This window comes from Abramis brama (assembly GCF_963993115.1).
Source record: "Abramis brama genome assembly, chromosome: 7".
Taxonomy (NCBI): Eukaryota; Metazoa; Chordata; class Actinopteri; order Cypriniformes; family Leuciscidae; genus Abramis; species Abramis brama.
Genome location: NC_139969.1, coordinates 31,836,283 through 31,858,217, shown reverse-complemented (window position 1 = coordinate 31,858,217; position 21,935 = coordinate 31,836,283). Strand labels below are relative to the sequence as shown.

Sequence of the window (21,935 nt, the reverse complement as noted above, 5' to 3'; positions counted from 1 at the left end):
GGGCCTTGACATGTGCTGGTTTAAGCAGGGGAACCTTCCGTGCCATGCATGATTTCAAACCATGACGTCTTAGTGTTTTACCAACAGTAACCTTGGAAACGGTGGTCCCAGCTCTTTTTTTAGGTCATTGACCAGCTCCTCCCGTGTAGTTCTGGGCTGATTTCTCACCTTTCTTAGGATCATTGATACCCCACGAGGTGAGATCTTGCATGGAGCCCCAGTCCGAGGGAGATTGACAGTCATGTTTAGCTTCTTCCATTTTCTAATGATTGCTCCAACAATGGACCTTTTTCACCAAGCTGCTTGGCAATTTCCCCATAGCCCTTTCCAGCCTTGTGGAGGTGTACAATTTTGTCTCTAGTGTCTTTGGACAGCTCTTTGGTCTTGGCCATGTTAGTAGTTGGATTCTTACTGATTGTATGGGGTCTTTATACAGCTAACGACCTCAAACAGGTGCATCTAATTTAGGATAATAAATGGAGTGAAGGTGGACATTTTAAAGGCAGACTAACAGGTCTTTGAGGGTCAGAATTCTAGCTGATAGACAGGTGTTCAAATACTTATTTGCAGCTGTATCATACAAATAAATTGTTAAAAAATCATATATTGTGATTTCTGGATTTTTTTTTTTTTAGATTATGTCTCTCACAGTGGACATGCACCTACGATGACAATTTCTGACCCCTCCATGATTTCCAAGTGGGAGAACTTGCAAAATAGCAGGGTGTTCAAATACTTATTTTCCTCACTGTATGTAGCCTGTCATTTTTTAAAAGCCTATACAGTATGTATTGGTACACCATTATTACAAAAAGGTATGTTCTTGCTAAATTGTTCCCAAATGTTAGATTTTTGTATCATAATAGTAGAATAAGTACCCCTTAGTTCTATAACACTTACAGTATAAATACTTTTTTTTGTTCTGCTGGTTGTTACCCCTTTATTCCCCAAACTTTACATATTGTTCCCTTATACTTACTGCTTTAATTACAGTACTTTCCGGGCTGTAATCTAAAGTGTTACCCAATACTGCTTAATATCATGTGTCGTTATGAAAAGATGGATCAGGAAGTCACTGATAGAAAAGGTTAAAATATGCAGAAAATGCTGAAAACCCAGGATCTGGAGGATTTTTCTTAAGAACTGTGGACAGTTTAACAGTTTAACAGGACAAAGACACAATTCATGAAACACTATCACAGAACACTGGGACAGGTGTGGATATAAGATAGCTATAAGGTATAAAACACATGGTATTAAGAATCAAGTATGTAAACCTCTGAACAGGTCATTTTTTATTATTCAGCTAATAAACATCTGTAAACATCTGTTGTGTGAAATACAAAGTGAAGTACAAAAAAAACTTTTCTTTTTCGATAACGCTTTCTATGAATCCTTTTTTTTTATAATGCATGCATAATGCCAAACAAACAACCTTATATGTTTTACCATCTGAAATATAAACAACAATAGTTACAATACATTATAAAACTAACCTGTTTGTGGTTATAACTTGTAAGAGTACAATGCATTATAACACCAGATGAAGCCTGCATTTATTATGCATCATAAGGGTAGTGTATAATGCACGCATAATGTCTTATAAACATCCTTATAATGTGTTGTCATCTCAGGAATAATTATAATAACAGTGATAATACCTATTTGTGGTTATAACTATTAAGAGTATATAGATGGTTTATGACACACAATGATCATCATTTTATCCATGTAAATTATAATGTATTATATATACAATAGTTTCATATCTTTTACTTTCCCAAGTCTCATTTCTTCACATTGTTTCCCTAAGATCTGCACAGTATCATTCATCTTATGAGTGGTCTTTTACTGCTTGAAGTAAAGTGACAAAAGCAAAGTATTTTAAACAGCCATAAGATATCATGAAGTGGTTATAAGACATTAAAGTTATTTGGAAAAATACAAAAGAACAATACATTCACAATGCATATCATGTTTTATCACAAAAACTGTCAAATTACAAGGCTTTACCAAATCTAATAAGTAGGTAACAGGTTACAGTTGTTACGATTATTATTATGAGATGACACATGACATTATACGGTTGTTTATTAGGTTCATTATGCATGCATTGTAATGCATTAAGAACACCCTTATGATGCATTATGAATGCAGACTTCATCTGGTGTTATATTCTTAAAAGTTATAACCACAAATAGGTATTATAATGCATTGCAACTATTGTTTTGATTATCAGATGATCACATTATAAAGTTGTTTATAAGGCATTATGCATGTTTTATAATGCACTAGGAATACCAATATAATGTATTGTAAATACAGGCTTCATAGGAAGTGATAACCTACTTTCTACTCGCATTTTGTTTTTTTTAAAGCAGCAAAATTGACTTTACCTTTAAACTAGTAGTAAATTCCACCTCTTTTTTCTTCACTAATGTAATTGAAAATTTTTAGCAATTGCAAGTGAAACACTGCACCACAGGAGGGCGAACATGTACAAAACCCCTAGCATACGTTTCAAGTTCTTGAAAGGTACTTTGAGTTCTTTTAGCTCTACCTGGGCTAGGACATGATTGCATCTAACTTTATTAAAAGCGAGCCAATGCACAAAAGCAAACATGTACGAAAACACAATGTAGTAATTGTTTATTTCCCGTAGCTTTTAGAAACCATATACAAAGCAACATACCCATCATCTCTATTCTTAAAGTCCATTTACAGCCTATTGCATTAATATTGGTCTAAGTTCAAACCCTGCATTAGAGGGCAATAAAGACAGAAAGAACAATGAAGCAAAAACTATGAATGACATTGCAAACATCAAAGAGGAATCACCAGTTTTGCCATATTTTCACATCCTTGTCAAATACAAATCGACAAATTGACTAAATGCTTACAGATTCATTTTTTTAAAGACTGGTTGATATTTTTTTACGTGAAAGATGAGAAAAATGCGATCATATCCTGTACTTCGCCATCCTCTTCTCCCGCTGGTCGGCTCGAGACGGTCCCATTGGTCCCCTTTCATCCTTAAAAGATGCATTTTGGAAGTGCAACCATAGCTCATGTATAAAATACGGAGTCCATTCATTGCATCCCCCAAAACCGGGCAATATGGGAATGACTAAACTCATTTATATGAGTAAAAAAAACTAAAAAAAAAAAAAAACTGAGCAAATACAAACAAATCAAAACAACATTAATACAAAAACAGTCAAACAGTGCTGGGGTGCAGCATGAATAGAAATCTCAGTTAGATGTGTAACAGCACTGCAAAGAACAAGAAACATCGAAGGCAGATAGTGACGAAAAACCCTTCATCAGGGTCAGAAACTCAGAAAATGTGCGTCTACCGCTTCGCCAAAAGCTTTTAAGTGCCACATCACCAGTTGAGAAATCTTTAGCACCCATTCGCTGTTCTGCTGTGAATTAAGGAAGATCATTCATGTCTTATTTAATCTTCTGAGGGGCAGAGAATCAGCCAGTCACTCCTAACTTTTGAGAATGGGCACTCAGAATGATATTGGGTTTATTTTAATTGGTCACTTTGATAAATGCCAGCACAGCTGGAAGCGTCCTTGTGCACAGATAGCCCTTCTAACATCTTTCGTGATCACTGTCAGTCACTGGAGGACGGGGGGGGGGGGGGGGGATTTTAAGCCTCCGGTGTGACAGTGAAATTTAGGATCCATTAACACAGGCATAACCTTGAAAAACCAGCACATGAATCGCCAGATCCACTGCATGATTCCTCACAGGTCAGTCTGGGTTGGAGAGCGCGTTCTCTGAACACTTCTCGAATTGCCCGTGGATCTGAGAATAGAGAAGCCGTGTATGTAAAAGGACAGTGAAATTAATCTATGATCTCAGGGCTTCGTGTTGCCCAAGTACTTTTGTAAGCTTCCTATCCCTCGGTCCCGTTTCAGGCATTGCGGCCTGTAGTTCGACTGTGGATCTGAGAGCGGGGGTCCAAACAGCCGGGGGGTGGGGGGCTGGGCTTGTTCGGAGAGAGACCGACCGCCATGAGCTCCATAGCCACCCTCTCAAACCATGAAGGAATTCTGATTCTTCAGCTTGTCAAGTTCTTTGATCTGCTGTCTCAGAAACAGAATCCTGCACACAAGCAAATAAAAAGTAATTCACTGAATGCCATTTAGTTACACACTGTGGATAATTTGATCTAAATCGGAGTTACAGACCTCTGCTCTCTCAATGTGGCCTGGATTTCACATACTCGCACTAAAGAGCGAAGGTTCTTCAGCTCGGTGCAGATCTCTGACATGTAGAGGGTTCCCATATTGTGGATGTCCTCACGCATCCGTGACGCCTGGGTGAGAGAGGGAAACCTCATTAGTTAGAGAAGTGATGTTTGATCTGTAGAAGATCGATAAACAGTTGAAGAGACGAAGGCACGTTCACACCTGCTTCTCCACATGTTCTGCAGGCCAGCCTTGAACATGCTTGATGAGACTTTCATCAAAGTGCAATGCTAGAGAGGGAGTGAAAGTGCTTTGGGTTCGAGAGGTGCTGCCTAAAGCGGGAACGCTGATGCCCGCGCTGCCATTCGAGCTCGACAAGCCCTCTTGGCTGCTAGAAAACAAAAGAAACATTCATATTTTAATAAATAAAGAATATAGAACTAGAATTATAGAACTAGAACAGCAAAAAAGTATTATTATAAAAGTATTTTATGTATTAAAGTCATATCACCACTAAAATGACAAAGAAATGGCATATATATGCGACTATGCGTTTAAATGTGTATATCAGCGGCGTAGGATATATGGTGACCCCCTCGGTAGAAATGTCATTTGGTGATCCTGGCGAGAAGGTGCGGCGTTTTCTCGTATTATTACACGGCTCTGTGGAATACTTGATTCTGATTGGTCAATAGTGCCATCCAGCGGTATGTTATTCCAGATAACAACCTCTCATAGCAGATAACGCTGAAGTCAGCAGCGCTATACGCCTGCTAGGAACGGTTTTTCTTCATGGAAGTTTTGCATTTGGTGAGCTAATAGAGTATTAAAACTCAGTCGAAACAATATTTTGTGTAGTTATTTAATTATGCCATCCAGTATCGTGGACTCGCTCTCTCTTTTCATACAAACGCGGCTGCTAACATTTTGTGACTATTGTTTTGTAGAGTGTTGGATTATGAGATACAAACAGGTATGATTTTAAACAGTTTAATCTGAAATCAATACATTTTATCTCCATAATTATTTATGTGGCAAAATGCTGTGTGATAAGTGGTGTGACTGTATACCGTATCACTTAAATGTCCGTCTAGTTTGAACTTGCCGTACTAGCAACTGCTCTCTCCGTGGAAGCTTTGCGTTTAAAGACCTAATAAAATATTTCAACCCAGATCATTATTTTGTGTCTAATTATTTACTTGTGTGGCCAATAGCCGTGTAATAAGCGGAATAACGTACAGCCGGTTGTTTTCTCAAAATAACAGGGTGACAGGGTGATGAGGACCCCGACGCGAAGCCGAGGATGTACAAGCGGCTGGATGTACATTATACCTTACTTATATATACAGTATATATATTCTATAAACAGTATATATAAAATTATAAGTATATAGAATCAGAATCATTCACGTGTTTCAATGCCTTCCTAGTCACTGAAGTTTTAATCAATTCTTTTTTTCACAACTTACTGCATAATAATTTGATACACTCTTTTTGAAGATCCTCGTTAATTGTAAACACTTTGACATCGTTGCGTCTGAATTGCTCTCCTCTGCGCTCTAATATCCCGCTTTCAATAACTGCAAGTTAATCGATTACGAATTGTGTTTGGATGTTACTTTTGTTTTCCAAAATATACTATGATGAGATTGGCTACCTTTGATTATGGGCTATTCTCACGTGACAGAAGACTACTACTTGCTTTTATGATCACCTAGCAAAGACAATTTAGGAAAGAAGAAAACGTGACTATTTTGTTAGTCAGGACACTAAAACTAGAGCTAAAATACGGGACTGTCCCGTGGAAAATGGGATGTCTGGTCACCTTATACATTTATATAATATACACGCGTGTGTATAGATGGATTTTATAAAAAACCCATTAAAAAATAAATAAAACCCATTTCTTTGTAATTGTAACAAACATGCATACATTCATTTGGTTGCACTTCCACAGTGAACTGGTAGATGGTGCTGTAAGAAAACATCTGATAGGCTGCTTCTACATTGCCAACAAACAAAAGAAAAGTTCCCACTGAGAGATCCGTACATTTGCCTGTGAAGACGGGGATCACTGAATTCCAGAGGTTTGTCAGAGCTGACGGACTGCTGGGACGTTGATCCTTGTCTCTGAATTGATGAACTTACCTGAATTTGAAGAACAACAAAGAAATTAGAGAATATGAACAGAGATGTCAATTAAATATTGGCAAATATACATAGTATAAACCTACAGCAGTACAACTCTCGAAAATGTATAAACGTCACTGAATAGATAACAAAATATCAATCCAAAATGGCATTTATTTCAAAGAATGATAGCAAAAGCACATTTTAAACAAAACATAATAAAATATGAGTGTTTTGGGCCCTTTTATTTCCCAGGGGATGATTTATATTGAAAATAACACATTTCTTTCTTTTTTTTTAAGTTTTCTTTTTTTTATTAAATGTAGATCACATTAAAGGAGTTAAAATCTTTCAGAAATGCCTTTTCTATAGAAACTGAATTGTTTTACCCTTGTCCAAGACCAAGATTTTCAACCTTAAACTACACAAATCCATCATAAAAATGCAGGAATTATAACATTTAAAACCTAAACAGAACCAAAATAATCAAACCATATTTATTGCTGAAATGACTTTTCAAATGACCTTTTTCAAAAGTAACTGCCCCACATCTGTGGTATTATTTCCACCACACTAAAAATAAAGTTTTGAAAATATTGAATAGTTTGTCTTTAGCACACGTTAACTGTAGAGTTATCCTCAGCAAGACGTCATTTTATTCCAAAAATGTTAAAATGTAATTGACGATCGCCATCACAGAATGCTAATCTGGTAGAAATCACAATGTGGTGGGAATATTTGACTTTCAGAGGGAAAAAGAGACAATTCTGGTGTGACGTAAAGGTCAGGAGGACCATAAGTGTCTGTTAGTTGAAGAAACAAACATACATTCTGGTTGTCAAAAGTCCATAACTTATGTGATGTAGCGTAAACTACACATGTATTTGCTCTGTATTTAAGGCTGGCATTCATTACATGACTTCTGCCATGATTTGCAGTTTGGAGGAGTTGACTCTACACGATTTTTCTGTGCTCTTACTTTCGACAAGTAGTGTATGACAGAGATGGGATTTTGTAACAAAGTAGATTATTCCGGTATCAATTTATTTATTTATTTTTTGCTTTTCACTTCATCAATTTTTGTACACAAATATCTGTACTTTCTACTTACATTTTCAAACCAGGCTCGTTACTTTAGTTTTAATCTGTATTTAATGGCATGATCAATATTATTTGTTATTGTGCGCCTTTTTCAACCTAATGTAATACAGAAAAATTGGTGTATCATTACCTGGCTATCAAGCACCAAGAGTATTAAATTAAGTTTTCATCTGAAACATGACAGGTTTAGTCAGATAGTTTACATATGCTGTATAACCGGTAAACCAGGTGAAGTGTAAATTATGCTTGCACTTTAATTTTCTTTCTGTTTGCATGTCAATAAAATTTCCAGCATAGGGTTTAGACATCATAATAATTTTGAGTTGTTTCCAAGGACAAGAGGTGGAATCACCTCTAGAATGTGGCTTAGGTGATGGCAAAGAGTTTATTTTCATCAGTTTAGTCTTTACTCTGCTTGTGTTCTACATGGTGGTTGTTCAGTACATTCATTAGCTAACAAAATTTGAAATGCAAGTTCTTTTCTATTAATATGATGTGAGGTCCAGTTACTAGTGTGACACGAAAACAGGTAGTAATGGCTACTTTACACCAAGTACACGTCAGAGCCCATACTTCTTTACTTCAGTACTTCAACTTTTAGCAGTCATTTTAAACATGAGTATCTGTACTTCTACTTGAGCGAAGATTGTGTGTACATTTGCCATCTTTGGTTTATGATGGCCAAAACAGATTTTTTTAGCAGATGCCAGATGGTTTTATATCTTGTTATCTAATGCACACTCAGTCAAATGACATTCTTAATGGGGTCCTATTGTGCCCATTTACGAAGTCTTGATTTTGTTTTTGGGGTGTACTAGAGCGTCTTCATGCTTGATCGTTTAAAAAACGCATTATTTTTCACATATTTTACATTACTACAGCACCTCCCTCCCCACTCTGTCTCAAGCACGCAGAATTTGATGAAGCCCCTTAGCGCGTGTTCAGGAAATGTCCCACCCCTCCATAACTGTGAGTTCTTCTCTAGTGTAAATATTACAGATGGCGTCAATTTCAAACCAATTTGAGCCCGATTCAGACCCTGACAATGTTAACGAACAAGAGGATCGTGCAAAATGGATTTCATGCACAGACTTTGCAAGCTTGGATTTCACAGGATGTTCACAAAAGCATGTTTCATCTTCCTAAGGAGCGGTGAACCATCTTACAAAAGCGAGAGCTTACAAAAGCAACAGAAAACAAGCTGTTCTCCGTTCTCCGATACATGTTGGGGTTATAATGTTCAGGAAAAGTGTTTAAAATCAATTTGAACCACTCTCGTCAGCCTTAGGAAGGTCAAACAAATGAGTTTTGGAAACATTGTGGAAAAAACAGTGTATCTTTGACATTGCGATAGCACTGTATTCTCTAAAGCCCGGGACACACCAAACCGACGCCAAAGAACTAGCGCTGATGAAAGCCGACTGTGTTGTCGCCTCGCGGCGCCTGCGTCGGGGGAAAAAAGCTGCACTTGAACACACCGAGAGAACTACAGCCGACTGTCAGCTAGAATGCGCGTTCTGCGCCTGCGTGTAAATGAGACAACTGTCTATTTCTGAAGATATATTAATCTATATTCGTCATTCAAAAAGGGAAACCGACGCTGCAGGCTGAAGATACACAAACCATAAACATAGAATCAAACCATTACCATTTTGAATATCAATCCTGCTAAACACTTTCTTTATTCCACTCCACTCATGTTAATATTGAAATATTCGCCAAGGAACACTCAGGTAAGATGACGTAACATTAGAACAGCCTTCTATCTGTACCGTTTTGTCTTCTTTGCTCACTGTTTTGCTATTATTCTCGTGCACTGACTCGTTCACTAAGCTGAACAGCCAATCAGAGTTCTCTCTCTCACCGACGGTCCAACACCGATTCAACATGTCGAATCGGGCGAAAAAAAGCAAACGAGGATCAAATTCAGCCGACTGTGCTGAACCGTGCGGAACACACTGAGAAAACTTAGTCGGCCGACGCACAAAAACTGCCCGACGGCCGACCGTCGGCTTGGTGTGTCTTGGGCTTAATGCAACTTAACCAGATCTCGTCCCCTTTTTGCATATTCTGTTACTTAAATGAGGAACATTATGACTTCATAAGAATCGGAAGAAACGTATAGTAGTCCAAATGAGTCGCTCGTTGTAGTTCTTGTAAAGTGGATTCTGTTAAATAAAATATCTCCCTTTGGAGTGGACTCTTTTTTTATGCTCAAACAGCTAACTTACACTAACTGAAGTTGAAAAAGTGGAAAAGCATATTAGGACCCCTTTAAATTAAGGGTGGCTTAAGTGTCCAAACACTTTCTGATGCCACTATAACAAAAGTTTATAAAATGACTAACTGCTACTGACCTTTGGTTGTGAAGAGAGAGATGCGCAGCTGAGCAGGGGTTTAGAGACAGCGTTGGTCTGAGGCGTGCTGACTCTAGGAGACACGTATGACCTCGGTGAAGAGGCATCTGATGCTAATGACATGGGTGACTGACCGGACTGTTGAGCTGTTCCTTAGAAACACCGTTATAGACATGGAATCCAGTAAATAATCTTACACAACTATACTGTACATACAAATAGCAACATGATAGCTGGTGTGAGAACAAAAGGACTTTTTAAAATGTGTCCATCTGCCAGTTTTGGTTTGCTATAACATAAATATACAGAATCCTACTAAATGAACATTATTTAAAAAATAATAATAATAATTCTACACCAAAGTCTGAGTTTTCCCATGTAAAAAAGTGGCTTAAAGGGATAGTTCACCCAAAAAAGGAAAATTCTATCATTAATTACTCACCTTCATGTCATTCCAAACCTGTAAGACTTTCGTTCATCTTCGGAACACAAATTATGATCTTTTTGATGAAATCTGAGAGCTTTCCATCCCTCCATTGACAGTCTACGCAATTACCACTTTTCAAGACTCAAAAAGGCAGTAAAGCATCATAAAAGTATTCCATGTGACTATTTACCACTTTATTTACAAAATATTAATCTCCAATGCGAATTAATGAGAGCACCCTGACACAAGCATGAGAGCAGACGTTGTGTGAACGCGCTGGAGATGTTTACAAAGCACTCACTTCGCTTCATAAAACTGAGGTTAAAACACTGGAGACACATGGATTACTTTAATTATGTCTTTACTACCTTTCTGGGGCTTGAAAATCGTAGTTGCGTAGACTGTCAATGAAGGGACAGAAAGCTCTCAGATTTCATCAAAAAAGATCTTCATTTGTGTTCTGAAGATGAACAAATCTCTTACAGGTTTGGAACGACATGAGGGTAAGATATGACAATTTTTATTGTAGGGTGAACTAACCCTTTAAAGAATTGTTCAGCATGTTCTTGTCCATAGTCTTGGGTGTGTATGAACGATGAACAGCTTAAACACTGGTTTAACACAGTATTGTAAAATATGTTCACATAGTTCCATTACAAAAAAATGGATTAGTTGCACTGCAGCACAACATCAGTTAGGGGAGGTGTGAAGGGTGACTGGGACTTCAGCCGTACCTTGTGTGGAAAGCTGAGCAGCTTGGGAAAGCAGAGTAGTGACGTTGAAAGCGGACGGTCCGGCAGTGAGAAGCTTATGAAGCATAGACTGTAAGGAAGCTTGTGTGACAGCGGCTGTGAGGACTTGGAGGAAGACAAAGACAGAAAAAGACACACGTACAGTCAAAGCAGTCCTACACACTGAAAAGCAATCTGAAAAAAGGCTCTAGCCTTTCGGCTTATGGTATGTTCACCATGTGGAGAGAAGATGCCGTATATTGTGCAAAAAGCAGTTGTCAAGGTGTCAAAATGGTTAAAGCACAACTTTTCTAGCAGTTTGGATGAAGGCCAATAAGTATTAATTGCTACAGGAAAGTGCATTTGTATAGATCTTTCACAGGAATAAAAAAAACTCACGTCACAGGGTTTAGGATTTCACTTCATGAATGTATTAGCACAATACGAGTTACGACAACATCCCACTGGTTCAGATGGGTTTGAAATCAGTAAACTTGCAGAGACAACTCAAGAGAATGCACCAAACTGATCATTCAAGAATACATCAAGGAAACAGCCCTGCAAAGTTTAGCTTCAAACCCTTAATCGAGCAAATCAAGTCATTCAGGCTTATTTGAAAACTGTTGGAACAGGGTTGAGACGGGTTGTCTAGACAATAGGGTAAGGTAAAAATACAGATTTTTCCAATTAAATGCAGTCTTTAATTGAACAATCCCTATTTCGATTCTTAAAATTCCAAGATTGAATTTTTACTGTACCGTACATAACTATACCCAAACGAGTAAGATCAAACTAAATCAAAATAGGAATCGAATTAAATCAGGAGCTTGTGAATCAGAACTGAATTTGAAAATCTGTACCCAGCCCTACCTCTGAATAATAACGCTCGGATCACATTTGATCAACAGGAAATTTAGACTAGATCAGAGAGAGGAATGACAGTGTAAGCAGCAGGAAAAGTAACAGGACCAGAAAAAAAGTCAAGATCTGATATTTTGACTCCAAAGAGATTTATGCACAAAGAAGAGTTTATTTTAATAGGCGCAAGATGACAGGAATGATTGGGGTGATTTTGTAGGAGTGCATCTCATAGAAAATAATAATAATCTTAAAATTACTTTTTTACTCTGAAGACTTTGAGTGCAAACCATTCTTTTAGTGCCAAACAAATTTGGGAAAACCTGAAAAATGTGAAAAACAGTAGACACCACGCAATGACGTAGTAATTTAATGTTCATATATTTTAAAGCACTGAATCGCTATCAGATCGTTATTAATTAATTCAATTCCAAGCATTTGAAATCGATTATTGACCGAAATCAACGATTCAAAAATACGAGTTTCAAAATGGATGCATATGCATCGTCAAGATTTGTAATCGATGCACTGAGAAAACGAGCGAATCGTGACACCCCTATAAAATATCCATTTCATTTCCAAGCGTATTCTCTCAATGAAAACAAAAACAAGTTAACATAGCACTTAGCGATTAATACCTTCATTAATTTTGCCCATGTCCACATTGCTGTGGTTCATCTGCAGGGTGGCCTGCAGCGCGGGCAGAAGCTGTCGGAGGAGTGCTGGATCCTGAAGCAGAGTGGAGGCTGAAGCCTGCAGGGCAGGAGACACAGGCACTGTGGAGGACGAGGACGAGGACGAGCTGGACGTGCTGGAGGGGTTAATGGACAAAGGCTGAGAATAACCAGAGTTTGACGATGGCTTCTCCGCTAAAGTAGATTCTGGGGAAAGAAAGGGATTTTTCAAAAACGAGACACGTGTTCAGAAACATTGAAAGCATCAGCAAACCTTCTATCAACATAATACAACTTTAAGGAACCAAATGTGTTTCTGTTACTTACTTGTACTACTGAGGGCACTTGTGGCACTGGCCTGCATCGCCTCTTGTCTGTAGTCTCTGTCTTTGGGAAAGCTGTTAACCGTATTCTTGGCACCTTCTCTCTGCCTCTGTTCTCTGTTCACACAGGAAGCCTGGTGTCAGTTGATGGTTGAAGAGGAGTAGAGGCAGTAACAGGGGATCTAAAGCTACTCACCTTTCCAGCCAATCTTTAGGCTTCTCCCACTGAGAGACTTCTGTCCTGCAGTTATAGTAGTACTTCTTCCCAGATGAACTGATATGCTCTGACCAGTCATCTGCTGGCTCACGGGGCTGAAAGAGACAGGAAATATGTTGATATATCAAGAAGGACAGAGCAGGGAAATCTGTCATTTGAGAGCGCATTGGGAATAGAGACGAGATTCACAATGATTTATTAGTGAGGTCAGCTCCTTTGTCTTTTTTTTCCCTTCTTCCTGTGGCATCACCATGTTTAACAATGACCGATAACATTTTGTTCATAAAATGTTTGGATTAGAATAACATTTATCATTTTATAACTCTGCTGTGAATGAGTGTATTTAGTTATACATTGGCATATAAACAGAACAACCTGTAAAGAGACTGATTTAAAATCCCATACACTAAAGTATACATCACAGAAGTCTCGCGTAAGCCAGGCCTTCAGACTGACGGCAGAAAGCCTGGACTACATCACAGCTTTAATTGGAAAAAGGTCCGCTCAAGAGTCTGACCGACATATAAAGCAACCAATCACAGTTCGTTTTGTTCCACGTCATGTTTAGGGGTGTGAAAATGTAAAGACGATGTCCCTGCGATAACAGACCGGCGTGCATCTAATAAATTATTCATTCAAGAACATTTTGCAAGTTTACTGCAACAATGGTGCCCTGAACTTCACATACTTTTGGCAATCCAGCGTTTAGTTGATCCTGATAAGCGCTCATTGTCTCAGTTGTAAATATGACGGCTTTCTTCTTCCATGAGGGGGTTTGGTGTCACGACAGCTTTGTTTCCAGGCGGACCGATAAAGAACGCGGCGCGCGCGTCTCCTGGAAATCCTGCAGAATTCAACCAATCAGAAGACGACTTTGAAACTTCTGAAGTGTTTTCCCAGTTTGTGTGCATTATGCATCAGCCAGCGATCCACGGGCGTGACGTCTGAGGCCGAGACTAATATCACAGTAACCATTCTTGGTTTATTTGGGATCAGACATAAGAGAAAAATTCAGTTAGGGAGTTAGTTATGAACTTAGCAATAGCTCTAAACAATTCACACGTGAGTTTTTGTGAGGTGAAACTTTTTGACTCAAAAAGAAACAAGTCATTTGTTCTCGAATTGGACATCACGCCTCATTGAGTTTTAATTGTTGAGTGCTGGAAACTGGTGCACACTCTAGAGATGTAATTACTCAACGGCACCTCATATAAGATAGTATCAGACAAAACATCACGGGGATGCACAGTTTTTCCCAACATTTTTGTGAGAGGACTGTGACAGTGTTGTTGTCTAAGGGCTGCAACAACTAATTGATAATAATCTATAATAAAAATGATCAACAACAAATGTGATTAATGATTAATGACACTGGCACGAAAAACATCTACCAGTCATGTCACTAGTGAATAAAGCAGTTCTAAGGATAAAATGAGTATAGTGAAGGACAAAGAGCTGCTGCAGGAAAAGTGCAAGGCTCGTCCTGCCAGATGCTTTGATTGACGCGGGTGCCGTTTAATGCATTTAATACATGTTTTGCCCAGCGTATACCTTACATTTCATGTTTATTTCCTTATCTGTAAATGTTCAAAAGCCATGCGAGTATTTCCATTTTCCACAAAGGCTTGTCCTGACAGAAAGCACAACTCCATTAAACTTCACTTTCAGAATTAACGAACAACGGTGCGCAAATGCACGTCAAACTGATGGAGCACAATAGAATATGAGTGCAATAATACTGACTAAAATATACATTTCCCTATGTTATATATGCATTTTGTTGGACATTTAAATACTACATGGAACACAAGTAGTAAATGTGAAGGAACTATAGCAATGAGGTATAACTTAATATATCCAGTGATAAGTGAAATATGTGCGTGTTAATGTGTGCGTTTTTTGCACAATGTATAGCATAGCCTACAAAGATGCATTCTTCAGTTTGCAAACTGTTTGTTGGAAAACATTGGGCAAGAGGTGATTTAAATAGTTTTCTTTATAAAACTAAAATTCAGCTTTTTAAATCAAATTACTAACGTTTTTAAAGACCTAGTCAACTGATTAATCAATTATCAAAATAAAAGTACCCTAAATAAAAGGTCACATAGTTTTTATTGAATATCTGTTCGCTCTATTGCAGGGCTGTGCTTATACAGCTTACAGACACATCTGATCTGTGTTTGGGGGACATGGCCCTAAACCAGCTTAATTATAAAGGGCTTCCTTAACACAGACCAGTTGATCAGACAATCCACTGGCTAAACAACTTACCATCTCTGAAGTTCTGTTTGGATGAGGGTGAGAGCTGGATGCATGATGAGAGTTTTCTTGCGGAGAAGAACTGACACCTGAAACATAATTGAGACGATCAGAAACAAACTACCATGCATGTAAAAGCCTTTGCAGAATATAATTCACTGCAACAAAACGGTTCTCTGTATATCCATTTAACACATTGGACTGTTAGCATAGGCTTGAGTTGACAGTCCTGTGGCTGAGCCTAATTTTAAAGTCTTGTGACCTTGTGTTTTTTACATTTTTTTCTAATTGATGCAAAAAAAAAATGTTATTTTTATGCCACATCACCAATATCTGAAAATAAACAAGTTGAAAGTGTGGTATAAACATCTGCAACAGCCAACATCTGTAACTTCCTATTAGAGAAAAGACCAATATCATAAGCTAAGAGGCCTGTGACGAGTCGAGATCACACGATAAACAGTGCTGTGCATCTGCTGCAGACACATGATTGTGGCAACAACAGGAAGTAAAACAGTGTAAAGGAGGGAGAGCACAAGAGCGCAACTCCTGTCGTGCTTGATTTACAAAAATCTGCCATGCAAATCCATTCCATGAATATATAAAGCCTATTATCAATATCAATTTTCTCAAATGACTTCATGCCTAAAATGTATTTTCATTTTATTGTAAAACATGTAACATGTCCACTTTCAAGAGTAATTACAGTAATTATGCAGAATTCTGAAATGCAAGACTGCAAATTAGGGATTCACAATATAATGTATTATATGAGATATTCATACAATATTGTGTTACTTCTTAAAAAAGTAACTTGCATTACTTAAGTTACTTTTTTGCAAAGTAACGCGTTACATTAATTTTGCGTTACTTTTCCTCATCTGGGCTGCGCCTAATTTGTCTTTTTTCTGTTAAAAAAACAAACAAAGTTAGATTTTTGGTAAATGTTCAGGCCCTTTCACACCAAACGTGAAATGAATAAGCCTCAGCGTGAAGGAAATGCAATAAGCACAAATGTGATGTTTAACTAAAGACATTTTTGTTTATTATGACTGAAATCAAAGGCATTGGTTAATGAAGTGAGATTAAATACAAAGTATATTTGTGTTATTTTACATTTATAATTATTGCAGCTTTGCATAATATTCTGAGTATGCATTTCACAGTTTTTATTCATTTTGAGAAATACTGAATTTGTGCAAGTGAGATGGGTACATGCATGCTCACATAGTCTTGAACTAAAATACCCATCATGTTTACAAACTCACACGCCTCTGTAATTACTCACGATTTCTCTCAACATGGGGACAGGAGAGGTGTCAATCAATAAATGGGAAAGCAAAGTAACTTGCATTTACTTATTTGAAAAAGTAACTCAAGATATTTCATTGTAAATTTTAAAGCAATGCATTACTTTACTAGTTACTTGAAAAAGTAATCTGATTATGTAACTCACGTTAACACTTAATGTCCATTTTACAAACTGCACATTACAATGCTGTGATGGCTACATTGAAAAAAGTAGTTTTTAGTTTTGGACAAAACACTACAGATATATAGGCTAGGCCTCAACATGAAAATAATTATTACATTGTTAAAAAAATAGTATGAAGCAGAATTTTTACTATTGATGCATCCATATTAAAAATTAAATAAGCAACAAATATTAAACTACAGAAATAAACCGCATGACCAATTTTTATATATATATATATATATATATATATATATATATATATATATATATATATATATGGGGTGTAACTGTTCTTCTCGTTGTTAAAAAAAAAACTAACCATACCGTTCTCCACCCACAGTTCAGCACTTGAACCGCGGTTGATCTCAAATCTGATGAAGCATCTTTAATCTGGTTTGTTGAAAATAATGTGTAAAACAGACAGTCCCGCTAATGTATGTTTCTGTCGATGGATGCACATGCTGGCTCCCCAATAATACATTACAACAGCGATAATAAAAAGAACTTTAACAAAACGGTTACTCTTTGTAAATTGTTTAATGCGAATGCTGTATCCTCAAACATGTCCAGTCATTTACGCACCCGGGTGTTGATAGCGCGCGAGCACAGGTGAGACCTGAACTGAACACGTTGCTATCAGAGTTTAAACTAAACTCATTTAAGCGTTGCCAATTTAAACATTCAGGAGCAAGACACGAAAGAGAACTCGCGCAAATATGGACTCGCTTGAATGGACAAATTCACACAAAAATTGTCAATATGTCCGTCTTAATGAGTATCCTAGCAGACACAGTCTGTTATGCCTTAAGTGCATTATATGGCCGAGAAAGACAACGCATGTGTGCAGTATCAGTGTACTGAATCTGTGCATTATCTCTTAACGTATCAGCAGCCTAATATTCTTGCTGTCTGTGTTTTTAATGTTAATCAAAAGACAAGGAGATCACTCACAGCTCTGGATTGAATACCTTTTGTTACTTTAATAAGCATTCATCTTTAATTTATACAGCCAATTTTGCAATGTTATTTTACATTTGATTACTTTATTCAATTTCTGTACCTGAAAACTAATGTTAGACCTACCTGAAAAATCTAAAAAGCACTGTTTCTTTTATTAGTATCTTTGCTCTATTGTATTTATTTGTGCTGTTGCTAGTAGTTAAGAGTATTTATTCTTATTTTCTTTATTTTTATTTGACATAGCACATACCGAACCATACCGAAACCATGAACCTAAAACCGTGATACAAACCGAACCGGGATTAATTTTAACCGTTGCACCCCTATATATATATATATATATATATATATATATATATATATATACAGTGAGGAAAATAAGTATTTGAACACCCTGCTATTTTGCAAGTTCTCCCACTTGGAAATCATGGAGGGGTCTGAAATTGTCATTGTAGGTGCATGTCCACTGTGACAGACATAATCTAAAAAAAAAAATCCAGAAATCACAATGTATGATTTTTTAACTATTTATTTGTATGATACAGCTGCAAATAAGCATTTGAACACCTGTCTATCAGCTAGAATTCTGACCCTCAAAGACCTGTTAGTCTGCCTTTAAAATGTCCACCTCCACTCCATTTATTATCCTAAATTAGATGCACCTGTTTGAGGTCGTTAGCTACATAAAGACACCTGTCCACCCCATACAATCAGTAAGAATCCAACTACTAACATGGATAAGACCAAAGAGCTGTCCAAAAACACTAGAGACAAAATTGTACACCTCCACAAGGCTGGAAAGGGCTACGGGGAAATTGCCAAGCAGCTTGGTGAAAAAAGGTCCACTGTTGGAGCAATCATTAGAAAATGGAAGAAGCTAAACATGACTGTCAATCTCCCTCGGACTGGGGCTCCATGCAAGATCTCACCTCGTGGGGTCTCAATGATCCTAAGAAAGGTGAGAAATCAGCCCAGAACTACACGGGAGGAGCTGGTCAATGACCTGAAAAGAGCTGGGACCACCGTTTCCAAGGTTACTGTTGGTAATACACTAAGACGTCATGGTTTGAAATCATGCATGGCACGGAAGGTTACCCTGCTTAAACCAGCACATGTCAAAGCCCGTCTTAAGTTTGCCAATGACCATTTGGATGATCCAGAGGAGTCATGGGAGAAAGTCATGTGGTCAGATGAGACCAAAATAGAACTTTTTGGTCATAATTCCACTAAACGTGTTTGGAGGAAGAAGAATGATGAGTACCATCCCAAGAACACCATCCCTACTGTGAAGCATGGGGGTGGTAGCATCATGCTTTGGGGTGTTTTTCTGCACATGGGACAGGGCGACTGCACTGTATTAAGGAGAGGATGACCGGGGCCATGTATTGCGAGATTTTGGGGAACAACCTCCTTCCCTCAGTTAGAGCATTGAAGATGGGTCGAGGCTGGGTCTTCCAACATGACAATGACCCGAAGCACACAGCCAGGTTAACCAAGGAGTGGCTCTGTAAGAAGCATATCAAGGTTCTGGCGTGGCCTAGCCAGTCTCCAGACCTAAACCCAATAGAGAATCTTTGGAGGGAGCTCAAACTCTGTGTTTCTCAGTGACAGCCCAGAAACCTGACTGATCTAGAGAAGATCTGTGTGGAGGAGTGGGCCAAAATCCCTCCTGCAGTGTGTGCAAACCTGGTGAAAAACTACAGGAAACGTTTGACCTCTGTAATTGCAAACAAAGGCTACTGTACCAAATATTAACATTGATTTTCTCAGGTGTTCAAATACTTATTTGCAGCTGTATCATACAAATAAATAGTTAAAAAATCATATATTGTGATTTCTGGATTTTTTTTTTTTTAGATTATGTCTCTCAAAGTGGACATGCACCTACGATAACAATTTCAGACCCCTCCATGATTTCCAAGTGGGAGAACTTGCAAAATAGCAGGGTGTTCAAATACTTATTTTCCTCACTGTATATATATATATATATACACACACAATGCATCAACACAAACAGTTCTGTTTTTCTAAAAGGTGAGTAAGAAAATAGCGTCTTCTGGACATGAAACACACTATTCCAGGCCTCAGTTACAACTACAGTGTTTGAAGGCAGGTCAAAGAAGACTATGAAGACCATAAGCTGGCATTATACAAATCTGTGACAAACCTACGTAGGTTTGCGCAGGAAGTGAGGCTGGAATGACTGACTAAGCAGTTCAGAATCGGTTCTTTCTTTTGGGAGACAATAACTCCATTTATTGTGCACTTTGAAGCTTTGCAGACCTTTTGCATTCACAAACAGCTAAATTACACACTGCATGAAAGTTAATATCCGAAAAGGTATAATAGGCACTTTAAGATTTTAATAAGCACTAACTGATAACTGTAAATTATGTTTCCCAATATAACCCACTAATAAATAGGATTTTAAGGTTCTGGGGAAGTAGGAACAACATGTAAATGACATTAACCATTTGCATGTTGAACGTCTTCTCGCTCATGTTCTTACCGCTGTCCCTCTCACGGGGCCGGTGAACGTGAAGTGCCTTCGTTTGACTGTGCCCTGTTCCCTCACTGTGCTTGTTGTCTGGACTGTCTGATCGCCGCAGCATTTTAGTTGGTGGCGTGGAGTCTGACGAGTCTCGCATCTTGTCATGGCGATGGTCATTTGCCGAGTGACTCTTTGACTGGTATTTGACAGGCTGCAAAATACAATGCATAAAGAGAAGGACTACAGACAACCTTTTCACAAAGACACCTGAACTTTTACACTTGAGGACAAAAGCAGGTGTGGATGATTTCAATATTATTAAATAACTAAATTAACTTTTGGAAATTATTTTACTACAAATGCTGTGAAAGAAACCCTGGTGCTTTTGAAAGAAACTCAAATAGGATGTTCATTAACCAAAACTAGACAGGGAACCAGATGATCTGCACTCTTATCTGTCTTTTTAGGCTCACCAAGTCAATTCACAATAAAACGTAATACTATATCTGATAAGACCTAAAAGTAAATAAGAATTATGAGCTATTATAGAGTGGTTATGAAACCAGTAATTAGGTTAGCTGACTACAAAACAAGCTAGCGAGCTACAAATCGTAAGCTCTCCAATCAGACAATTTATAAGCTATAATAGACTAGTTAGTATCTAGATTAATTTGCCAACTACAGATAATTGAAAGCGATAACGTACAAAGTATGACGTGTAATGTAGATAATAGTTTCAGTTAGCAAGCAGGAACTAGGCCTGCGAGCACTAGTGTTATGCTAAAGCCGGCTAATCCAATTTTGACACTATTTCGGCTTCTCTGCCAAATATACAACTACTTTCACTGACAAAATACTTCTCTGTGTACCTGGTAGGCTTGAGGATCTCTTCGATCATTACACCTGTGAAAGACAAAAAAAGTTAATGTAGTCAGAAACGCGCTCTGCTAGCCAGCTAAAATGCTAACATAGAGAAATAAAAACAACTTGCTAACAGAGGTATATATACAAAACTACTTTGAATACATTTCTTCAAACGTGATATGCAGTTATTTCAGGCTTTAAAAATTGAGCTGAAGGATTTAAACTGGAGGTAAATGTTTGTTTACCCATCATTGAGTCTGGATGGATTCGTTGCATGCATTACCATTAATGCTGCAATGATGTGGAAGTGAAGTGTTACTACTGAACCAGTTATGTTGAACTACAGCTCTCTTTACTGCTGCTGTCTGCAAACACACACTGTTATGAAGGTAAAGTAGCTCTGCTGCAGTGCTGCTTCGCTATTCGGGAAAGAGCTGACGGTCCATCTCTTCGTTTTGCTCGCGACTGCGCCCTGCAAGTGCACGAGCAGATCAGCACGCGACGTGCACGAGCAGATGACTGCAAAAACTGTGCTCGCGGACCGACAAACGGAAAATATTTGCTAACCTATTTAAATAAAACTTAAAGAAATTAAACATATGTATGCAAGTAAAAATGTAATTAAATTAAGCAACGTTCGGCAGGTTTATGTATTTGCATTTCTCCATAGATAGCCAAGGCTCCAAGATTCAATAGTTAGAGAGGATGCAATGTATCTATACAGAGTTTGACGCCATTCTAGTAGTATAGGACTTCCTGATACAAGCAAACTTACTACGCTTTACTAACGAGGAGGATAAAGCGCATTTGATTTAGTTTTCCTCTTAACCTCTAGATGGCGCAGAAACTCAACGCAGCACTTTC

General features: G+C 37.9%; 1 protein-coding gene across 6 annotated transcripts; it reads right to left on the bottom strand.

Moving 5' to 3' along the window:
* Positions 1-2,634: 2,634 nt before the first annotated feature.
* On the bottom strand, positions 2,635-21,832 carry wacb (WW domain containing adaptor with coiled-coil b). 6 transcript variants are annotated; one of them, XM_084120550.1, is made up of 13 exons: positions 21,317-21,832; positions 21,077-21,110; positions 20,226-20,418; positions 15,292-15,368; positions 13,000-13,115; positions 12,808-12,920; positions 12,445-12,687; positions 10,952-11,074; positions 9,791-9,942; positions 6,253-6,350; positions 4,425-4,593; positions 4,203-4,330; positions 2,635-4,116 (listed from the first exon to the last, which is right to left on the bottom strand). In XM_084120550.1, the coding sequence occupies exons 1-13, from the start codon at positions 21,355-21,357 to the stop codon at positions 4,047-4,049; spliced, it is 1,557 nt and encodes a 518-aa protein (XP_083976676.1). In that variant the 5' UTR covers positions 21,358-21,832; the 3' UTR covers positions 2,635-4,046. The 6 variants fall into 6 exon arrangements, with proteins under 6 accessions (XP_083976676.1, XP_083976674.1, XP_083976675.1 ...); XM_084120548.1 differs by having other exon boundaries at positions 4,425-4,590; positions 21,317-21,545; XM_084120549.1 differs by having other exon boundaries at positions 9,791-9,936; positions 21,317-21,545.
* Between the last annotated feature and the right edge of the window lie 103 nt (positions 21,833-21,935).